At 37.8% G+C, this 21,628-nt stretch overlaps 1 protein-coding gene across 1 annotated transcript; it reads right to left on the reverse strand.

Annotated features, from left to right (window-relative positions):
• Window positions 1–9,477: 9,477 nt before the first annotated feature.
• LOC140842842 (uncharacterized) lies at window positions 9,478–21,033 on the reverse strand. Its single transcript, XM_073211034.1, has 3 exons — window positions 20,883–21,033; window positions 11,936–13,349; window positions 9,478–11,266 (listed from the first exon to the last, which is right to left on the reverse strand). Exons 1-3 carry the CDS (start codon window positions 21,031–21,033, stop codon window positions 9,478–9,480), a joined length of 3,354 nt encoding a protein of 1,117 aa, XP_073067135.1.
• Window positions 21,034–21,628: the final 595 nt, after the last annotated feature.

Consider the following 21,628-nt stretch of genomic DNA (forward strand, 5'->3'; position numbering starts at 1 on the left):
AACAGGGTCTAAATTTTTTTTTTTAAAATGCGGAACGTAGTGAAATCAACTAATATACATATCATTATAAAATACAATACAAGTCCTGTACTGCATGCATTAAAACTAAACTAAGGTTTAACAACTAATGTCAAGTGTTCAAACCCTATCATACATCATAATCAAAGTCCGTAGTCTCCACTCTAATCACGATCTCTCTCTTCATCTCCTGGACCCTGATCCTGCCCCACCTGTTGTCATGTACACATACAAACAAGACAACAGCCGGATAACTCCGATGAGAATAAATCCCAGTATAAATCAACGAAACATGCAATCATATAAACAAATATAAAGCATGTAATCAGGTAACAAATATATGAATCAAAATCTGAAACATAAACAATCATAGACTGTCGACAATGATCATAACTCTATCATTCAGACTAGACTCAATCTTAGTCTAGGGATCCCGGTTTCCAAATGTGGTGTTCCTATATCGAATTCCGTAATAGAAGGAACTCTGATCCTATTACTCGATATAACCAAATACGGTGTTCCTATATCGAATTCCGTAATAGAAGAATTCCAATCCTATTTACTCGATATAACCAAACATCCGGTGTCCTGACCTAACCGTCATGGACTATAGCTCTATCGCTAATATCCTTATCTTGAGACATCGTGTAATGTGCCCGTGGGGATCCCGCCACTATCAGGCACTTCCGTCCCCAGATTTCTATACTATCTTGTGACACCGTGCAATGTGCCCGTGGCGATCCCACCACTATCAGGCACTTCTGTCACAAGATTACTCGTCTAATACCTGCTATCTATAATTCAAGAGAACAAGTATATCAATCAAATCAATGCAATAAAGTAAAGTATGTGATTTAGGGAAACTCAAGTCTACACCGACTCAAGTCGATCTCCCAATACCACATTGACTTATACCTTTCTTTCGTCGGTTTCTGGCTCAGTCGAAGTCCTGAATTCACAGTCTGTCTGACAATGACAATATCAATAATCTCATGTCAATATACCTTTCAAATCAATAACAATCTGATCAATCTTGATTTAATTCAAAATCAACGGCATAACGGTACAATTTCAATATCCCCGTCAATACAATATCCTCATATCACAATTACAATCCATAACTCATATCCAATACAATTTGTGATCCAATCACAATTCAAATCTGTCTGTTATAAATCAATATACCCTAAAAATTCATAACAATTCCATAATCAGTCCGTTTCTTAATCTGACTTCGATTCTATGATGTCTAATATGTCAAGAACAACATATATGAGTTCCATTCAATTCTGACAATATCATAATTCTAAAACATGTCAAAACGTAGTAAAACTTACGTCCAGTTGTAGCCTACGTCGATAGGAACTCAATACCGAAGTCGGATTCAAAATCAGACGGACGAATTTCCCACAAAAGGCGTAAGGATTTTCCACAATCTTCTCCTGACCCTTTTCTCGATTTCTGGTGTTTAATTCTGAAGGAACGAATGGCTATCATATATATATATATATATATATATATATATATATATATATATATATATATATATATATATATATATATATATATACCATGCATGATTTCCAAAACGTGTCCATTCCTTCGCAAAACACGTCGCACCGCGGGTGCGCTACATTCCGGACCGCGGGTGCGCTCAGCGTACTGATCCACATCCATTTTCCAGAAACTACGACCGCGGGTGCGGTCTTGTTTCTTACCGCGGGTGCGGTGACCCTACTGTACCAATACATAAAATTTCCCGAAGCACGACCGCGGGTGCGGTCTAACCATGAGCGCGGGTGCAGTGTTGCTTCGGCAACACATTCTAAAATTTAGAATAAATGGCCGCATATTATCTTAAATCGTGTCTCAGTGGCCTTTTCGTAATCACGTTAAATTATAAGTTAATAATCCTTGATTAACAGTGATTAAATCTCGGGCATTACAACACCAACCTTGGTAAAACAAAAAGAAAATTAGTTTAATTATTTGGCTTCATTAGTTTAATTCTTCATTTTAAAATAATTAATCTTAATGAATGTAAAATAAAATATATTTAACATTAGATCGTTATTGTGAGAACCCAAATTTTTGGGCACATAATTAATTAAATATAGACATGTATAAGAATTTATTTTCGAGTTATAATAAATTTGAAAATATAAATAATACATGGAAATCGAAATCCAGTGCAAGATACACAGTAAATTAATACTGGATATCCACCTAATTGGAAATATTATATTGTATATAAGGAAGTTTTCTCAATAAGGAAGCTAGCAAATTTGCAATACAGTCCAGATACGTCACGAACCTGTACAAGAAAGCAGTCTACGTTCATCCGAGAGAGATTAGTGCAATCACCCATTTGATTAGCCATCAGCGTCATTCGTGGAGCGACTTCAGAGCTTACCTTGTAAGGTGATTTTCCGTGCCTATAAATAGGAGGACTCTTCATTCAGAACTTGCACTCCCAAATCTCGAAATCCTCTCTAGCATCACCGTATTTTCGAAGCTTTCATCCTCAAGTAGCGAAGCTCTGCCGCAATCTCACCATTCACGTTTCCTTGAGCAGTCAGAATACAGTAAGTGGGCTTTTGCTATGTATACAATCTTATTAATTTAAACTTTGTATAAGTATTTCATGACATGCGTCTATGTGTGTCAAATCATTTTCGGAAAATGCTATTATATATTTTATAAAATCTCGATCGATGTACGATATGTTCTTCTATTTCCGATGTTCTTTGATTCTGCTGAGTTCATTCAAAAATTCCGATAAATGTTGTTTGATACATCTGATTTTGTGGTGCACTGTTATGATTCGAGTGGGATATGGAACGACGATTGTAAATTATATATGGCCCCCATCAGTGGGTATAAAACTGTGTTTCGGCCCCCATCAGTGGGTATAAAACTGTGTTTCGGCCCTCATCAGTGGGTATAAAACTGTGTTTGGCCCCCATCAGTGGGTATAAAACTGTGTTTTGGCCTCACCCCTTAGAGGACTAACATATTGGGGATAATTTGACCGTGGATAACGAGATGAATAACAGTGTTTTCATTTTTTTTCTGATTCGTTCTGTTCTGAATTGTCTGATAATCTTTGTTTTGCATTTCAATTCCGATTCTGATCTGATATGAGATACTACGTTTTGAAAAAAAATCAGTTGCAATAAAGGTTTTAAATTATATTTATATGTATTTGTGGTAATCGATCGGCCCCCACTTGCTGAGTGTTTCCCAAACACTCACCCCTTATATTTCTCCCCAGATGAGAATGAAGATCAAGTAGACAAGGATGAATAAGACGTGTTTTGGAGTTGGAGATGAAGTTTCGAGATATGAAGATTTCTTACTTATGTTCTTCCTAAGTTTCGATTCAAGTTGTATATCGCTTCCGCACATTTTATTTCGTTTTGGAATTTATCACTGTAAGACAAGATTATTTTGAGTTAATTATGAAATAGACTGGTTTTGGTTTATACTGAACTACGAGGCTTGTTGTTTGGCGATTATGTGATTGTTGAACAACGCCGGTGTCGACTAACCCCGGTCTCGGGGCGTGACATTTAAGTGGTATCAGAGCCGCCAGGTTCATAATCCGGTTGGGGAAGAAAATTATTCGGGAAAAAAAAATCGGTGGAATTTTAAAAAAATCGGCCAATGCAGTCCCATTCGGAACGACCAACGAGTAATATCACAACTTGTTGCGAGGCATAGTCTGAAAACACGAAATTCCTTTATTTAGATATTCGAAATTGCGTTTTTGTTATTTTAGGAAAGTTTCGTAGAACTCATAACTTTTCGTAGAAAACTCAGAATTTAATTCCGTCAACTGTTCTAGATTTCTCTCAACGTATTATTTTTATCCATGGGTCAATGTCCAAACTTTCTACTTTTGGAAACTTTCTCGAAAAATCCTGTTCAACGTGTTTCTTGAACTACTTGTCGAAATTTTATGGAATTGTATTATGAGAACAATTAGTATTTGTATTTATTTTGGGAATATACCTATAAGAGATAAGTTGACCGAAATTTATAATTTAAGATAAAAGATTTGACTCGGGGATGATGAGTTATTTATGGAAACTAATATGAGAAAAGTTGATATAAAAACTATATCACAAGTTTTGGGTATTCCAATAGAGAAGTTGATTTTGTAGTAACAATTAACTGTGTGGGTATTAAGTTTGGGTTATTAAGAATGTTAAGCGCTAACTTTAAATATGTAGGACCTTCAACCTTGGAATATCTTGTGAGACAATATCTCCAGGTTAAAGAATTTATATTATTTTGGGATAACAAGTAGGCTATGACCTTACGTAAATAAAATAAGTTATGAGATATTGATGGGTATCAAGGAAAGTATAGTACAATAAGTTTTGACTTTTATGGTACTAAGAATGATTCAAAGGGAATGACATTTAATGAACTCCTTTGTATTAGACTGTGATAGGCTCATGATCTTGATAAAAGTAAGATTTAGTAAAAGAATAATTATTTGAGGTAACGACTATGTTATAATTTCGGATTTTAAGCTATAGATCGATATTGAGTTAAGTTTCAATATTCTATATGGGTTTTAATTTTTGTGATAGTAATCGGGATAATTTCAAGATAAGATTAAATAAGCATCAATCGCATATATTGAGTGCCAACTTGATGCAACTCACTTCGATAGATTTCGACGCCATCTTAAGGATGAACTGATTATCTAAGAGCCATGCAATAGTAGATTGCCAGAGTAAGAATGTCAAACTCTGAACCCCGAACCAAGAAGAAATCAGGTACCATGGCAACGCCAAGGAACAGAAATACATTTTTTTCTGTTTTCCAGACTTGGAAAGCCATAATATCGGGCGAAAAAAATTTACCTAGCAATGGTAAACAAAGTGCAAGAGTAGATGAGCTGAAGTTGGAAGATATTCAATACGAAAATTTTCTGGCGTTTTTCCAGAAAGGCTTCTTGGAATGGTCTTGGATGGTGAAGTAGATTTCGAGTAAATTCGGTACTTGATGATGCACCAACCTCCAATGCACTGTACCGAATGGCTCCAGATGAACTCAAGGAGCTAAAAGAACAAGTCTAAGAGTTGTTAGACAAAAAGCATATTATGTCAAGTGCATCTCATTGGGGAGCTGCAGTCCTATTTGTATGGAAGAAAGATGAAAGTATGAGATTGTGTATAGATTATAGAGAACTCTATAAGATCGCAATCAGGAATAAGTATCTTCTTCCAATAATATACGGTCTTGTCGATCAGCGTAAAGGAGTTACAATCTTCTCTAAGCTTGACCTGAGGACATGCTATCATCAGCTAAAGGTCAGAGCAGAAGACACCTCAATGTCAGCATTCAAAATAAGGTCATGTGAGATCGAAATCAGGAATATCAGTGGAACTAAGAAATTAGAGGCAAATCTAGATTAGCCGAAACATAAGAATGGAACCCAAATTAGAGGCTTCTTTAGATTACCAGGCTATTAGCGGAAATTCGTCGAGGGCTTCTCTTCAGTAGTCGTATCACTGATGAGACTCGCACAAAAGAACTATGAATTCAACTGAAGAGAGAGATGTTAAAGAGCTTTCAAACATTAAAGGAGAAGCTAGCATCTACACCAATGTTGGTATTATCTACTGAGGACAAGGATCAAAGGAAGATGTCAGAGGCGTACTCATGGAAGAGAGGCTAGTCAACTAAAGCCACAGGAGCAAAACTACCATACTCACGATCTCGAGTTGGCAGCAGTGATCTTTGCTTTGAAAATTTGGAGACACTATCTCTACGATGTCAAGTGTGAAATATTCACTCACTGACCACCAAGTCTCAAATATTTGTTCATTCAAAAAGAATTAAAAATGAGACAAAGACGGTTGATAGAGTTACTCAAGGACTGTGACTTGACAATAAGCTACCACGCCAACAAAGCAAATAAGGTAGCCGATCCTTTGATTCAAACATGGGTAAGATAACATAACATCATTCTCCGCGCAACCATGCCTTCGGGAAGCAGTCAAGTTAAATCAGAGTCGAGACACGACACTAGAGAAGTTCAAAGAACAAGCCAAGAAAATAAAGTCATCAGATTTTCAAGTGGACCCAGACGGAATCCTAGGGATGAGAGGACGATTATGTGTGCCAGATATCAACAATCTTTGATAAGAAGTGATGTAATAGGCACATAAGTCAATATTCCCGACCCACCCAGGTAGTACAAAGATGTACAGAGATTTGAAAGTAAGTTTCTAGTGAAGCATAATGAAAAGTGATGTCACCGAGTTTATATCTAAGTGACAAGTATGCCAACAAGTAAAGTGTCGTTCATCACTGTGCATGGAAGAAATAGAGGAGACAGTCATAACTAGGCTAGAACTAATCCAAGAGACAATGAAAAAATGGTCATCATCAAAGATAGACACAAGGTTGCATAAGACTAGCAAAAGAGTTAGTCTGATCTTAAAAGGAGACCAATGGAATTCACATGGGGTGAAAAAGCTTATATAAGGGAATCATTAGATTCAGTAAAGCTGAAAAAGTGAAATCTCGGTACGCAGGACTATTCAAAATTCTGGAGAGATTGGCACATTGTCTTACAGAATAGCATTGCCATCAGATATATCTAGAATCCACAATATATTTCACAAGTCCAAACTAAGGAAATACACCTCGAACCAAAGCCATGTTATGGAAATTGAACCGCTAATGATCAAAGGTAACATGGGGGAAGAGCTGAAATATGAAGATGTCTCTATTCATATTGTGGACACCAAGGACCAAGTACTAAGACGACGTATCATTCCCTACGTCAAGGTGCAATAGTCAAAACACACAGAACGAGAAAACTACTTGGGAGTTTGAAGAGAAAATGCGCAAGCAATATCCTTACCTTTTTGAAAGTCAAACCGACTCAAGTTTCGAGGACGAAACTTCTAATAAGAAGGGAGGGATGTGAGAACCCAAATTTTTGGGCACATAATTAATTAAATATAGACATGTATAAGAATTTATTTTCGAGTTATAATAAATTTGAAAATATAAATAATACATGGAAATCGAAATCCAGTGCAAGATACACAGTAAATTAATACTGGATATCCACCTAATTGGAAATATTATATTGTATATAAGGAAGTTTTCTCAATAAGGAAGCTAGCAAATTTGCAATACAGTCCAGATACATCACGAACCTGTACAAGAAAGCAGTCTACGTTCATCCGAGAGAGATTAGTGCAATCACCCATTTGATTAGCCATCAGCGTCATTCGTGGAGCGACTTCAGAGCTTACCTTGTAAGCTGATTTTCCGTGCCTATAAATAGGAGGACTCTTCATTCAGAACTTGCACTCCCAAATCTCGAAATCCTCTCTAGCATCACCGTATTTTCGAAGCTTTCATCCTCAAGTAGCGAAGCTCTGCCGCAATCTCACCATTCACGTTTCCTTGAGCAGTCAGAATACAGTAAGTGGGCTTTTGCTATGTATTTCTTTGTAATTTAAACTTTGTATAAGTATTTCATGACATGCGTCTATGTGTGTCAAATCATTTTCGGAAAATGCTATTATATATTTTATAAAATCTCGATCGATGTACGATATGTTCTTCTATTTCCGATGTTCTTTGATTCTGCTGAGTTCATTCAAAAATTCCGATAAATGTTGTTTGATACATCTGATTTTGTGGTGCACTGTTATGATTCGAGTGGGATATGGAACGACGATTGTAAATTATATATGGCCCCCATCAGTGGGTATAAAACTGTGTTTCGGCCCCCATCAGTGGGTATAAAACTGTGTTTCGGCCCTCATCAGTGGGTATAAAACTGTGTTTGGCCCCCATCAGTGGGTATAAAACTGTGTTTTGGCCTCACCCCTTAGAGGACTAACATATTGGGGATAATTTGACCATGGATAACGAGATGAATAACAGTGTTTTCATTTTTTCTGATTCGTTCTGTTCTGAATTGTCTGATAATCTCTGTTTTGCATTTCAATTCCGATTCTGATCTGATATGAGATACTACGTTTTGAAAAAAATCAGTTGCAATAAGGGTTTTAAATTATATTTATATGTATTTGTGGTAATCGATCGGCCCCCACTTGCTGAGTGTTTCCCAAACACTCACCCCTTACATTTCTCCCCAGATGAGAATGAAGATCAAGTAGACAAGGATGAATAAGACGTGTTTTGGAGTTGGAGATGAAGTTTCGAGATATGAAGATTTCTTACTTATGTTCTTCCTAAGTTTCGATTCAAGTTGTATATCGCTTCCGCACATTTTATTTCGTTTTGGAATTTATCACTGTAAGACAAGATTATTTTGAGTTAATTATGAAATAGACTGGTTTTGGTTTATACTGAACTACGAGGCTTGTTGTTTGGCGATTATGTGATTGTTGAACAACGCCGGTGTCGACTAACCCCGGTCTCGGGGCGTGACAGTTATACAAATTAAGTTTTTGTGGAAAAAATATTTTCACTTTATTTACAAGCAAATAAAACAAAAGAATTTTGTTATTTTAATCTTCTGCATATTAACTTTTTTTGTGAAAAAAACTACAAATTAAGTTTTTGTGAAAAAATTCTTTTTCACTTCATCTATAAACAAATAAAACCAATATATTTTGGTATTTCAATCTTTTCAAATTAATATTTTTTGTAAAAAATTTTGTTCAATTCATCTACAAGAAAACAAAAATCAAAGAATTTTAAAGTTTCAGCTTTTTTGGCAACTTGATCATTATCTAACATAAATGTAGTTTGACAGTTTTGTCCTTATCATAATAACTGATTTGACATAAACATCATCACTAAATTTCTCCTGTATGTACAAACTAAGGACAAAGTTGGCAATACACAATAGAAAAACTTTGACCTTGATTCACACTTTTATATATAATATAATACATATATATATATAATATATATATATATATATATATATATATATATATATATATATATATATATATGTATAGATATATTTGTTATTTGCAAATTGAATTTTATATTTATTACTGTAACAAGAAGGCCCGTTTTTCAATTTTCGTTTCAGGCTCCCTTCAACACAGGTACGGCTCTGAATTGATAAGCCTCCAACCTTGTTCCCGTTTATCCCAAGGGCTTACAGAGAGTACAGCAGTACTTGTGAACTTTGGAAACTCGTTGTAGAAAGAAAGGACAAAAAGATTTTTATTGAACACTTCGAACAATTACAAACTTTGCAATCTAGTGGCACAAGAGCAGGATGAATTTATTAATAGGATATTGTACCAACTCTTGAAGGAAGAGAATGAGAACTATTAGAAAATAAACGAGAACAAAAAAACAGAGAAGTGGAGCAAAATGTCTCACTCGGATTAACTGACGAAATGTCCTTATATACAATCTTAAGGAAAGAAAGCGTATAAACCATATACTAATAAACGTATTTCTATTTAGCACTTTTAATACACCCCCTCAAGATGGAGCATGGATGTTGTTAATGCCCATCTTGGACAGCAGCATACGAAATCTGGATGGAAGCAAAGACTTGGTGAAGAGGTCTGCTAGTTGCAAAACAGTTGACAGATACAAGATCTTAATGAGTCCACATTGAAGCTTCTCCCTCACAATGTGACAATCAATCTCAATGTGCTTCGTTCGTTCATGAAACACCGGGTTGGACGCAATGTGAATAGCTGACTGGTTGTCACAGAATAACACAGCAGGTTCATCACAAGGAACTTGGAAATCAGTTAATAAAGATCGTAGCCAAATCACCTCACAAGTAGCATTGGCCGTCGATCGATACTCCGCTTCAGCAGAGGATCTGGAAACAGTCTGTTGCTTCTTGGATTTCCATGATATTAATGACTTACCCAGGAGAACACAATAGCCAGAGACTGAACGCCGAGTATCTTGGCAAGATGCCCAATCTGAATCCGAGAAGAAACTAAGTTTAAGTGTGGTGGATGCACTATAAAAGAGACCCTGACCAACTGACCCTTTAACATACTTGAGCACAGAATATACAGCTTGTAAATGTGGACCTCGTGGCTTAGACACATACTGGCTTAGCTTGTTAACTGAGTAAGCCAAATCAGGCCTTGTGATGGTCAAATACAGAAGCTTGCCCATTAGCTTTCGGTACAAGAAAGGGTCAGTTAACAGATCACCATCTTCATCATTTAATTTCAGATTTGTGTCTAGAGGTGTTGAACGAGATTTACAACCCAAAAGACCCGCCTCTGTGAGTAGTTGCAGTGCATAATGTCGTTGGCAAATAGAAATGCCACGAGAAGACCTTGCAACTTCAATTCCCAAAAAATACTTCAAGTTTCCCAAGTCCTTCAATTTAAAATGGCTGTCCAGAAATATTTTCAAGTCCACAGCTTCCTTCTCATCATTTGTTGCTATAACAATATCATCCACATAAACTAATAATGCTAGAAACACATTGCCTTGTGAACGAATGAACAAAGAACTATCGGCATGTGACTGAATGAAGCCAATAGTGAGTAAAGTAGATGAAAATTTTGAGAACCATTGGCGTGAGGCCTGCTTGAGCCCATATAAAGACTTGTGCAGTTTACAAACTGCATTTGTGGGTAAAATCACCCCCTTACTGTGATACCCCGGAGGCAACAACATGTAGACCTCTTCAGCCAATTCACCATGAAGAAAAGCATTGTTAACATCAAGCTGAGTAAGAAACCAACCATGAACGGCTGCCAGTGCTAGGAGTGTTCTAACCGTGACAATTTTTGCAACTGGGGAGAATGTTTCAAAGTAATCTATCCCCTCCTGTTGCGTATATCCTTTAGCAACTAATCGCGCCTTATACCGTTCTAGTGTTCCATCAGCCCGAAACTTGGCCTTATACACCCAACGACAACCAACGGCTCGCTTATTGGGTGGCAAGGAAACAATAGACCAAGTTTTATTGCTCTCCAAAGCCTGTAATTCAGCATCCATGGCTTGACGCCACTCTGGTTGCACAACAGCCTGGGAGAAGGAATGTGGTTCAACAATAGAAGAAATGTTATGGACAAAGGCTCGGTATGAAGAGGAAAGCTTGTGAGTGCCGAGGACAATGGATAAAGGATGAGATGTAGAGGAAGAATGAGAAGTGGTGGTATAACAGTGATAATCATTGAGATGAAATGGTTTAGAAGTAAACCGATGTGGACGAGCATCAACATCAATACTGGAAGTGGGCAAGGGAGTATGTAAAGGCTGTGAAGGAAGCTTCTGTGTTGGCAAGACACTAGGAGAAAAAAAATCAGAAGGCAAAGAAGAAAAAGAATCATCGGGAAAAGGGAAGTGTTCTCATGAAAAATGACATCCCTGGAAATATAAACCTCATGGGTAACAAGATTAAGTAATTTGTATGCTTTATATCCAGGAGGATAACCAAGAAAGACGGACTTAATTGCTCTAGGAGAGAATTTGGTACGAGTGCTTAAAATTGTTGAACCATAGCACAAGCAACCAAATACCTTCAGATGAGAATAAGAAGGACTTTTATGAAGGAGCCGTTCAAAAGGAGTCTTATTTGAGAGAAGAGGAGTTGGTGTTCGGTTAATAAGATAAACCGATGTAAGAATACACTCACTCCAATAGACCAAAGGAATATGAGATTGAAATAATAGGGACCGAGCAACATTTAGAATGTGTTGATGTTTCCTTTCCACAACAGAGTTCTGTTGTGGTCTTTCAACACAAGAATGATACGAAACAATCCCTTCCTTTTTGAAAAATTCAGAGAATCGAAGTTCAGGGGCATTATCTGAACGAACAGATTTTACTCGTTTTCCAAATTGGGTATGAATCATTTGACAGTAAGATGGGAAAATGTGTAACACATCTGATTTGGACTTGAGTAAATAAACCCAAGTGTAACGAGAATGATCATCAACAATTGTGAAAAAAAAACTTGAAACCATCAACACTTAAAGGATTAAAAGGACCCCAAATGTCAATGTGAATCAAATCAAAAGAATATTTGGACAATGAGTTATTGGAATTAAATGGCAATCTTTTCTGTTTTGACAAGAGACAAACTGTACAATCCAATGAAACATTATTATGAATAAAATCAGTCCCTAAAGTTTTCCCCAATACAGATAATTGTGGAAAAGAAGCATGTCCCATTCTATAATGCCAAAGACTAGACTTTGAGGAAGAAACATTACACACTGTGGATAAAACTGGAAGAGGACTGAAGATATACAAATCACCCATTCTTTTACCCATCCCAATCATCTTGCTCTGGTTGAGAACCTGAATTTGACAAGAATCAGAGAGAAAAGTAACTGAACAAGAAATTTGTTTGGTTAAGGAACTAATAGACAGCAAGTTAAACTTGAAATGAGGAACATATAGAACATTTTCCAGGGTCAAATCAGAAGATAGCTTAACTGAGCCTATGTGTGTAGAAGGAACCATTGAACCATTTGGCAACGTGACATTGGAAATAAAAAACTTCAAAGTGCAGAAAAGGCCTAATGCACAACAAATATGATGTGTGGCTCCTGTGTCTATGATCCAAGAAGAGGAAATGATGGGAGTAGAGTGCAAAGTACCAGTGAAACATGGTGCAGAAGTGTTGGACTGTTGTTGTGAAACCGAAGTGTTGTCATGGCCAAGCTGAATTTGTGAGCTTAAGAATGCAATAAGCTGTCGACAATGATCTTGACTTAAAACCTCTCCCGCTTTGGGCACCTGAGTGTCAGAAGTAATTCGAGTTTGATGATCTTGAGCTTTCCCTTCACTCTGTTTCTGTTTATATCTTGGATGACTCGGAGGATATCCATGTAGCTTGTAGCATTTGTCAACAGTGTGATAGGGAAAGTTACAGTGGGAGCATACAGGCCTATCAGATTTATATCCTTTAAAATTAGAAGTGCCTCGTACAGCAGCCATGGCCAAAGACTGATCATATGAACTTGCAGGAGTATCATGATGTATGGACCTCTGTCTTTCTTCCTGAATTACCAAAGAAAATGTCTTGGAGATTATCGGAAATGGTTCCATCATCAGAATTTGAGCACGAATCTGAGCATATGACTCATTTAAACCCATCAAAAACTGCATTACACACTCCTGGTTGTGATAATTCAACCATTCCTTCATTGAACCACAATTACACACAGAAATTGGCTGAAAATCCTTCAACTCATCCCACAAAGTTCTCATCCTGGTATAATATGAACTGATATCCATCGATCCTTGTTGTAACTCATTCAAACGCTTTTTAAGCTGAAAAATTCTTGGCGCATTACTTTGATGAAATCGATCTCGTAGATCTTTCCAGATCTCATAAGCCGCAGACATATACAACAGACTATCTGCAATTTCTCGGTTTACAGAATTCAAAATCCAAGAAATCACCATGCTATTGCATCGAACCCAGGCTCCATAAAGCAAATCATCAGTTGCAGGGCGCAAATGTGTGCCATCAACAAATGAAAATTTATTTTTGGCAGTCAAAGCTGTTACGCCTTAAACGCATACAAATCTCGAGGATGAGATTAATGTTTTTAATGCTGTAACATATCCCAAAGTTTTTGTTTTGATGATACCAAAACTTGGCTTAAAAATGTACTAATGTTTTATATTGAGGCATGCAGGAAACTAAGAACAAAGTTACGTTCGGAAGATCCGAAGTTGATTCGGACGTTCCGAAAAGGTGCCGATCAGAAGCAAAGTGGAAGCTGTTCGGAAGCTGCGAGGAGCCAGTTCGGACGGTCCGAAGACGTGATCGGACGTTCCGAACACAAGCAATCAAATCACTTGAATGCGGAGACAAATTGATCTGACTGTTGATTGAGTAAGATTTCGGACGCTACGAAGGACATGATCGGACGCTACGAAGTGTTGAAGATTTCAAATCTCTGGAAACGCGGGAATGTTCGGACGGTACGAACTTGAGTTCGGACCTTCCGAAGCTGTCATACACTGTCTGAAAGAACTGTTCGGAAGACACGAAGCTGGATCGGTCCCTCCGAAGCATATGTTCGGACCCTACGAAGTCAAGAACGGACGATCTGAAGTCATCCCAGAATTACGCAAATTGATTTCAATCACATCGGACGTTCCGAAGCATAAACAGAAGATCCGAACCTTGGCGTCCAAGACTAGTATAAATAGGCCTTTGAGGATGCATTTTCAATCATCCCACTCCACTCTCTCTTGTCTCTTACAAAGCTTTCTACTATCTCTTGTGTGCGTTGATTAAAAGAGTTGTAATATCAAAAGAGTTGTAGAAAAAGAGTAATACTCTCGAGTGGGTTGTAAAGTTCGTGGCTATCCTTGGAGCCCTCAAGGCCAAGTAGACGCATCGAGGCGTGGTTGTAAAAGCTAGCTTGGAGCTCCTAAAGCCAAGTCGATATAGTGATACCTCGATCCTCATCGAGAAGGGGAGACGTAGACGATTCTTCGTCGAACTTCCATAAACATCTCTATCCCTCTTTACTTTACGCATTTACTTTACTACGCATTTATTTTACGCACTTACTTTACGCATTCATTTTATTTGTGATTGTCCCTCAAGTCTTCCGCTTGCAATTTTTGCAAACTCGTTTTAAAACGCTAAAGGGCCTAAAAGAACCTATTCACCCCCCCTTTAGGTTCTTCAAGTAGTATCAGAGCCAGGTTTTTCAAAATCTTTTAAATGGCCAATCTAGCAAGCGAGTATGCCCAAGGACAATCCACAAATCGTCCCCCTCTTTTCAATGGTACTAATTACGGATATTGGAAAAATAGAATATCTCTATACATCCAATCCGTCGATTACGACCTTTGGAAAATAACGGTGAAAGGTCCCTATATCCCCATGAAAACGGTGGATAATAAGGAAATTCCTAAGGGAATGGATGACTTCACTAAGGACGATATGAAACTTATCTCTCAAAATGCTAAAGCTATGAATATTCTTCATTGTTCTCTAGATATGAATGAATACAACCGAATCTCGGCTTGCACCTCCGCCAAAGAGATTTGGGACAAATTGGAGATTTGCCACGAGGGAACCAATCAAGTCAAAGAAACGAAGATAGACCTTCTCCAACTCAAGTACGAGACCTTTGAGATGGAACCCAAGGAGGATATCGACACCATGTTCCGGCGGCTCACCCAAATCATCAATAAGCTTGCCCAACTTGGTGAGAACTACCCAACTAAACAAGTGTGGAGGAGAGCTCTTCGAGCATTACCGGCGGAATGGGATGCAAAGCGCACGGCTATCATTGAATCCAACAAGGGAGATGCGGCATCCTACGACCTTGATCAACTTCATGGGACCCTAAAGACCCATGAACTTGAAGTATCTACCCGGAAGGAGACAAAGAAAGATGACGATAAAGTAAAGGCGAAAGGGATCGCCTTGACCAGTCAACTTGAAGATAGCGACGATGAAGAAATGGCACTCCTCACTAGAAAGTTCAAAAGATTCATGCGAAGTTCCAACTTCAACAAGAAAGACAAAAAGTTTGAGAAGGAAGTGACCTGCTACAACTGTCAACAAAAGGGTCACTATGCAAACGAGTGTCCCTCCAAGAAGAAGGCCAGCAAAGACAAGAAAAAGGCCCTTCTAGCCACGTGGAGCGACAGCGACAACGAAGAGGAGTCTACCCTATGCTTCATGGCGAAGGAAGATCATCTGACCGACTCGGATGACGACGAGGTACCCTCTTACGATGAATTACTCTCCGCTTACACTAGTATGTACAATAAGGCTAAGTCACTTAGAAATGAGAATAAGCAACTTAAAACTGAACTAGAAGCTAGGATGCATGACAACACTAAGCTCAAGACAAACCTAAGAGACTTAGAGAAAGCCTTCAACAAGTTCAATGTGAGTAGCGGTAAACTAGAAAACCTCTTGAGCATGCAAAGGTGTAACTTCGACAAAGGAGGTCTAGGATATGAAAAGAAATCAGTCAACTTCGCTAGTCTTATCGCAAAGGCAAAACCAAGAACACCACCAACATGCACTTACTGTTGTAAGATAGGCCACATAAGACCTAAATGCAAGAAACTTAGACACCAACACAACAAGAATAGTTATTGGAAATGGATCCCCAAATCCCCAACTACTACTAACCCCAAAGGACCCAAAGAAACGGGTACCAACTATCAAACTGTATCTCAACCTTGTAGGGACAAAGGGGAGACAAGTCATCGAGCACTTGGTATCTTGACAGTGGATGCTCTCGACACATGACGGGAGAAAAGAAGCTGCTACAATCCATTCGACCAAAAGAAAAGGGATCGGTGACCTTCGGAGACAACAGCAAAGGGATCATAGAAGGCATTGGCTCAATCGGTATATCTAACTCTACTATTATTGATGATGTACTTCTTGTGAAAGGGCTTAAACATAACCTCCTAAGCATTAGTCAATTGTGCGATAGGGGTTATGAAGTCAAATTCACACCACACGATTGCACTGTATCACTCACAACTGACAAAACCATTAGTTTCAAAGGTTATAGAAGTGAAAATGTTTACAAGGTCGATTTAAAGATTTCATCTTTTTCAAAAATAAAAAGCCTTGTAACATTAAATGTTGATGACAACATTCTTTGGCATAGACGACTTGGTCATGTTGGGATGAGCACCATAGAAAAACTTTTAAAACTTGACCTAGTTTCCGGAATGCCAAAGCTGAATTTAAAATTAGATTCTTTTTGTGATGCTTGTCAACTTGGTAAACACACAAAGGAATCTTTTAAAAATAAAAATTTTGTATCCACTTCTATGCCCCTTGAATTACTTCACCTAGATTTATGTGGTCCCTCGAGGACAACTAGTCTAGGAGGAAAATCTTATGCTTTTGTCATTGTAGATGATTTTTCACGTTTTACTTGGACATTGTTTTTAGCCCACAAAAATGATGCCTTTGATCATTTCAAAATTTTTGTCAAAAAGGTTGAAAATGAGAAAAATCTTTTGATCAAACAAATCCGTAGTGACCACGGAACGGAATTTCAAAATGAAAATTTTTCAATTTTTTGTCAAAGCAAAGGCATTGGTCACAACTTTTCTTGTCCTAGAACTCCTCAACAAAACGGTGTCGTTGAGAGGAAGAATAGGACCCTAGTAGAGATTGCAAGGACCATGCTATGTGAGCATTCTCTACCAAAATATTTTTGGGCTGAAGCAATGAGTTCTGCTTGTTACATCATCAATCGCGTATCAATAAGGCCAATTCTCAAGAAAACTCCATACGAACTATGGAGAGGGAGAAAGCCTAACATTTCTTACTTCCGCGCTTTTGGATCAAAATGCTTCATCCACAACAATGGTAAGGACAACCTGGGTAAATTCGATGCTAAATCGGACAAAGGTATCTTTCTTGGTTACTCTACTTCTAGCAAAGCATATAGAGTCTTTAATAAACGTACTTTACTAGTTGAAGAATCTATTCATGTCATATTTGATGAAACTAACCCTTGCTTGCCTAGAACTGTTGTTTCTGATGATGATGATATAGATATCCTTGGCGAAAAGTTGGAGTCCACAAGCCTAGATGATGTTCCTAAAGATCAAGAGGACGCACCTCTTCCGAAGGAGTGGACTACACACAAGGATCATCCCATGGACCTCATCATTGGTAGCCCATCGAAGGGAGTATCTACTCGCTCTTCTAATATGTGCAATTATCTTGCTTTTCTTTCTCACATAGAGCCTAAGAACATAGAAGAAGCTTTACTTGATGATTCTTGGATTATTGCTATGCAAGATGAACTAAATGAATTTAGAAGGAATAAAGTTTGGAATCTTGTACCTAGACCCACTGATAGACCTGTCATAGGAACTAAATGGGTATTTAGGAACAAGTTAGATGAGCATGGTACAATCACTAGAAATAAAGCTAGGCTAGTAGCTAAAGGATATAGTCAAGAAGAGGGAATTGATTATGATGAGACTTATGCCCCTGTTGCTAGACTAGAATCCATTCGCATGCTACTTGCTTTTGCTTGCTCTAGAGACTTTAAATTGTTTCAAATGGATGTTAAAAGTGCTTTTCTTAATGGTGATTTGAAAGAAGAAGTGTATGTTGAGCAACCTATTGGTTTTGAAGATGTGCACTTATCTGATTATGTGTATAAACTTGATAAGGCTTTGTATGGTTTGAAACAAGCTCCTAGAGCTTGGTATGAGAAATTATCTACCTTTTTGCTGTCTAATGGTTTTTGTAGGGGTAAAGTTGATATTACCTTATTTACCTTGACTAAAAATAATGATTTGCTGATAGTACAAATATATGTAGATGATATTATTTTTGGTGCTACTAATGAACACTTGTGTAGAGATTTTTCTAAGCTTATGCAGGATCACTTTGAGATGAGCATGATGGGCGAACTCAACTACTTCCTTGGTCTCCAAATCAAGCAATGCAAGGATGGTTTCTTTGTCAACCAAGGGAAGTACATCAAGGAGATGCTAAAAAAGTTTGGGATGGAGTCTTCCAAAGCCTCATCCACACCTATGAGCACGACAGTCAGACTCGACAAAGATGAGGGAGGTAAACCTGTTGACCAAAAGTTATTTCGTAGCATGATTGGCTCCCTACTCTATGCGACTGCTAGTAGACCTGACATTATGTTTAGTGTTTGCTTGTGTGCACGATTTCAATCATGTCCAAAGGAATCACACTTATTCGCCTTAAAACGCATTTTCAAATATCTTTCAAATACTCCAAATCTCGGATTATGGTATTCTAAGAACTCATTTTTCGATTTAAAAGCTTACTGTGATGCCGACTTTGGAGGATATAAGGTGGATAGAAAGAGCACTAGTGGAACTTGTTTCTTTTTGGGAAATTGCTTGGTGTCATGGTTTTCTAAAAAGCAAAACTGTGTTGCACTTTCAACGACCGAGGCCGAGTATATGGCTGCCGGTAGTTGTTGTGCACAAATTCTTTGGATGAAGTATCAATTACTCGACTATGGTGTTACTTTTTCAAAAATTCCAATCTTTTGTGATAATACAAGCACCATATGTCTAACAAAGAATCCAGTTCAACATTCTCGTACTAAACATATTGACATTCGACATCATTTCATTCGTGATCACATTGAGCAAAATGATGTTGAACTTCACTATGTTGACACCAAGAATCAAATTGCTGATATTTTTACAAAACCACTAGATGAATCTACTTTTACTCGTTTGCGTGGTGAACTTGGCATGATTGAGTTGTAAACACTAGTCGAATACTCTCGTACATGTTTGTTAAATTGAGGGGGAGTATTATTAATGTGAGCATTATAATGTCGGATAATACAAATTAATTGTATTTATCCATAATTATGGCTCAACATTCCATCGAGGCTGAGATGAGGAGACATAGAGAGTCGCGGGATGCGGATTCTTAGATTATGTTTTTGTTATTTTTGTTTATTTTATCTTTATGCATCATTGTATAAAAGACTTGCATTTATTAGTGGATATTTTACCTGTTTATTTGTCTCTCTTTATGCTTATGTCTTTTTGCTTATCACAAAAAGGGGGAGAATTTATTTGGTTAAAATTGCTTTTAAATGGTTATTAAATAAATTCGCCTTAATTCAACCTCTTAGACTTGTTATTTGATTAAGGGGGAGTTATTTAATAATAATTTAGATTATGTTGATTATTGTTTCTCAATTTTTAACCAAGTTTTGTGATCATCAAAAAGGGGGAGATTGTTACGCCTTAAACGCATACAAATCTCGAGGATGAGATTAATGTTTTTAATGCTGTAACATATCCCAAAGTTTTTGTTTTGATGATACCAAAACTTGGCTTAAAAATGTACTAATGTTTTATATTGAGGCATGCAGGAAACTAAGAACAAAGTTACGTTCGGAAGATCCGAAGTTGATTCGGACGTTCCGAAAAGGTGCCGATCAGAAGCAAAGTGGAAGCTGTTCGGAAGCTGCGAGGAGCCAGTTCGGACGGTCCGAAGACGTGATCGGACGTTCCGAACACAAGCAATCAAATCACTTGAATGCGGAGACAAATTGATCTGACTGTTGATTGAGTAAGATTTCGGACGCTACGAAGGACATGATCGGACGCTACGAAGTGTTGAAGATTTCAAATCTCTGGAAACGCGGGAATGTTCGGACGGTACGAACTTGAGTTCGGACCTTCCGAAGCTGTCATACACTGTCTGAAAGAACTGTTCGGAAGACACGAAGCTGGATCGGTCCCTCCGAAGCATATGTTCGGACCCTACGAAGTCAAGAACGGACGATCCGAAGTCATCCCAGAATTACGCAAATTGATTTCAATCACATCGGACGTTCCGAAGCATAAACAGAAGATCCGAACCTTGGCGTCCAAGACTAGTATAAATAGGCCTTTGAGGATGCATTTTCAATCATCCCACTCCACTCTCTCTTGTCTCTTACAAAGCTTTCTACTATCTCTTGTGTGCGTTGATTAAAAGAGTTGTAATATCAAAAGAGTTGTAGAAAAAGAGTAATACTCTCGAGTGGGTTGTAAAGTTCGTGGCTATCCTTGGAGCCCTCAAGGCCAAGTAGACGCATCGAGGCGTGGTTGTAAAAGCTAGCTTGGAGCTCCTAAAGCCAAGTCGATATAGTGATACCTCGATCCTCATCGAGAAGGGGAGACGTAGACGATTCTTCGTCGAACTTCCATAAACATCTCTATCCCTCTTTACTTTACGCATTTACTTTACTACGCATTTATTTTACGCACTTACTTTACGCATTCATTTTATTTGTGATTGTCCCTCAAGTCTTCCGCTTGCAATTTTTGCAAACTCGTTTTAAAACGCTAAAGGGCCTAAAAGAACCTATTCACCCCCCCTTTAGGTTCTTCAAAAGCCATCGACATCGCCCTATTCCAGGTATTGTAATTATTACCTGTAAGTAAATGAGAAACCAGCACCAATCCAGGATGATCACCATTCTGCAGGTAGTATTGACTACTCGAATCTTCGAAGAGCACTTTGTTTCCTACAGCATTTGAACTTGAACCTTGAGGTGGAGGCTGCGATTGATTTCCCCTCGCCATTAAGTGCATCAAAGAAGGCAGATCCAGCAACGATCGAGTTAATCGACACGATTAACCAAGAAGAATCGCGCGAATGCGAGAGTTTTGCTCTGATACCATATTAGAAAATAAACGAGAACAAAAAAACAGAGAAGTGGAGCAAAATGTCTCACTCGGATTAACTGACGAAATGTCCTTATATACAATCTTAAGGAAAGAAAGCGTATAAACCATATACTAATAAACGTATTTCTATTTAGCACTTTTAATAAGAACTAACGACTGCGTGGTCCTCTGATTAATTAAAAATCAAATTATTTTTCTTGTGTTACCATTTATGTGATACCATATACGTTTGTGCTGTTTCATCTACCACTTTAGAGATGGCAGAGATCTTTGCTGTTGTTGCCGCAGCATTGCACGTAGATCTTGGTTTTGTGAGCGGTCATAGTTGAAAACTTCTCGTGAATTTTTTAGAAAGAAAATATACGGGGAATCCGATTAATAAAGAGGAAAAAAAATGAAAAAATCATGTCAGTTACAATACTATAATTGTAAATACATCGTTAAAAAGACCAAAAATGAAACAAACATGCATGTTACATAACTAAAAATG

The sequence above is a fragment of the Primulina eburnea genome, chromosome 10, assembly GCF_022965805.1.
Source record: "Primulina eburnea isolate SZY01 chromosome 10, ASM2296580v1, whole genome shotgun sequence".
NCBI classification, from domain to species: domain Eukaryota; kingdom Viridiplantae; phylum Streptophyta; class Magnoliopsida; order Lamiales; family Gesneriaceae; genus Primulina; species Primulina eburnea.

What these genes read in the sequence shown, in the direction of transcription:
- LOC140842842 (XM_073211034.1), bottom strand. Translation starts at nt 21,033, where the DNA reads ATGGCGAGGGGAAATCAATCGCAGCCTCCACCTCAAGGTTCAAGTTCA. An exon ending in GGTTTCTCATTTACTTACAG is followed by an intron (nt 13,350 to 20,882) that starts GTAATAATTACA and finishes GAGAAATTGCAG; the next exon opens with ATAGTCTGTTGTATATGTCT. An exon ending in TTAAGTGTTGATGGTTTCAA is followed by an intron (nt 11,267 to 11,935) that starts GTTTTTTTTTCA and finishes TTTTTCTCCTAG; the next exon opens with TGTCTTGCCAACACAGAAGC.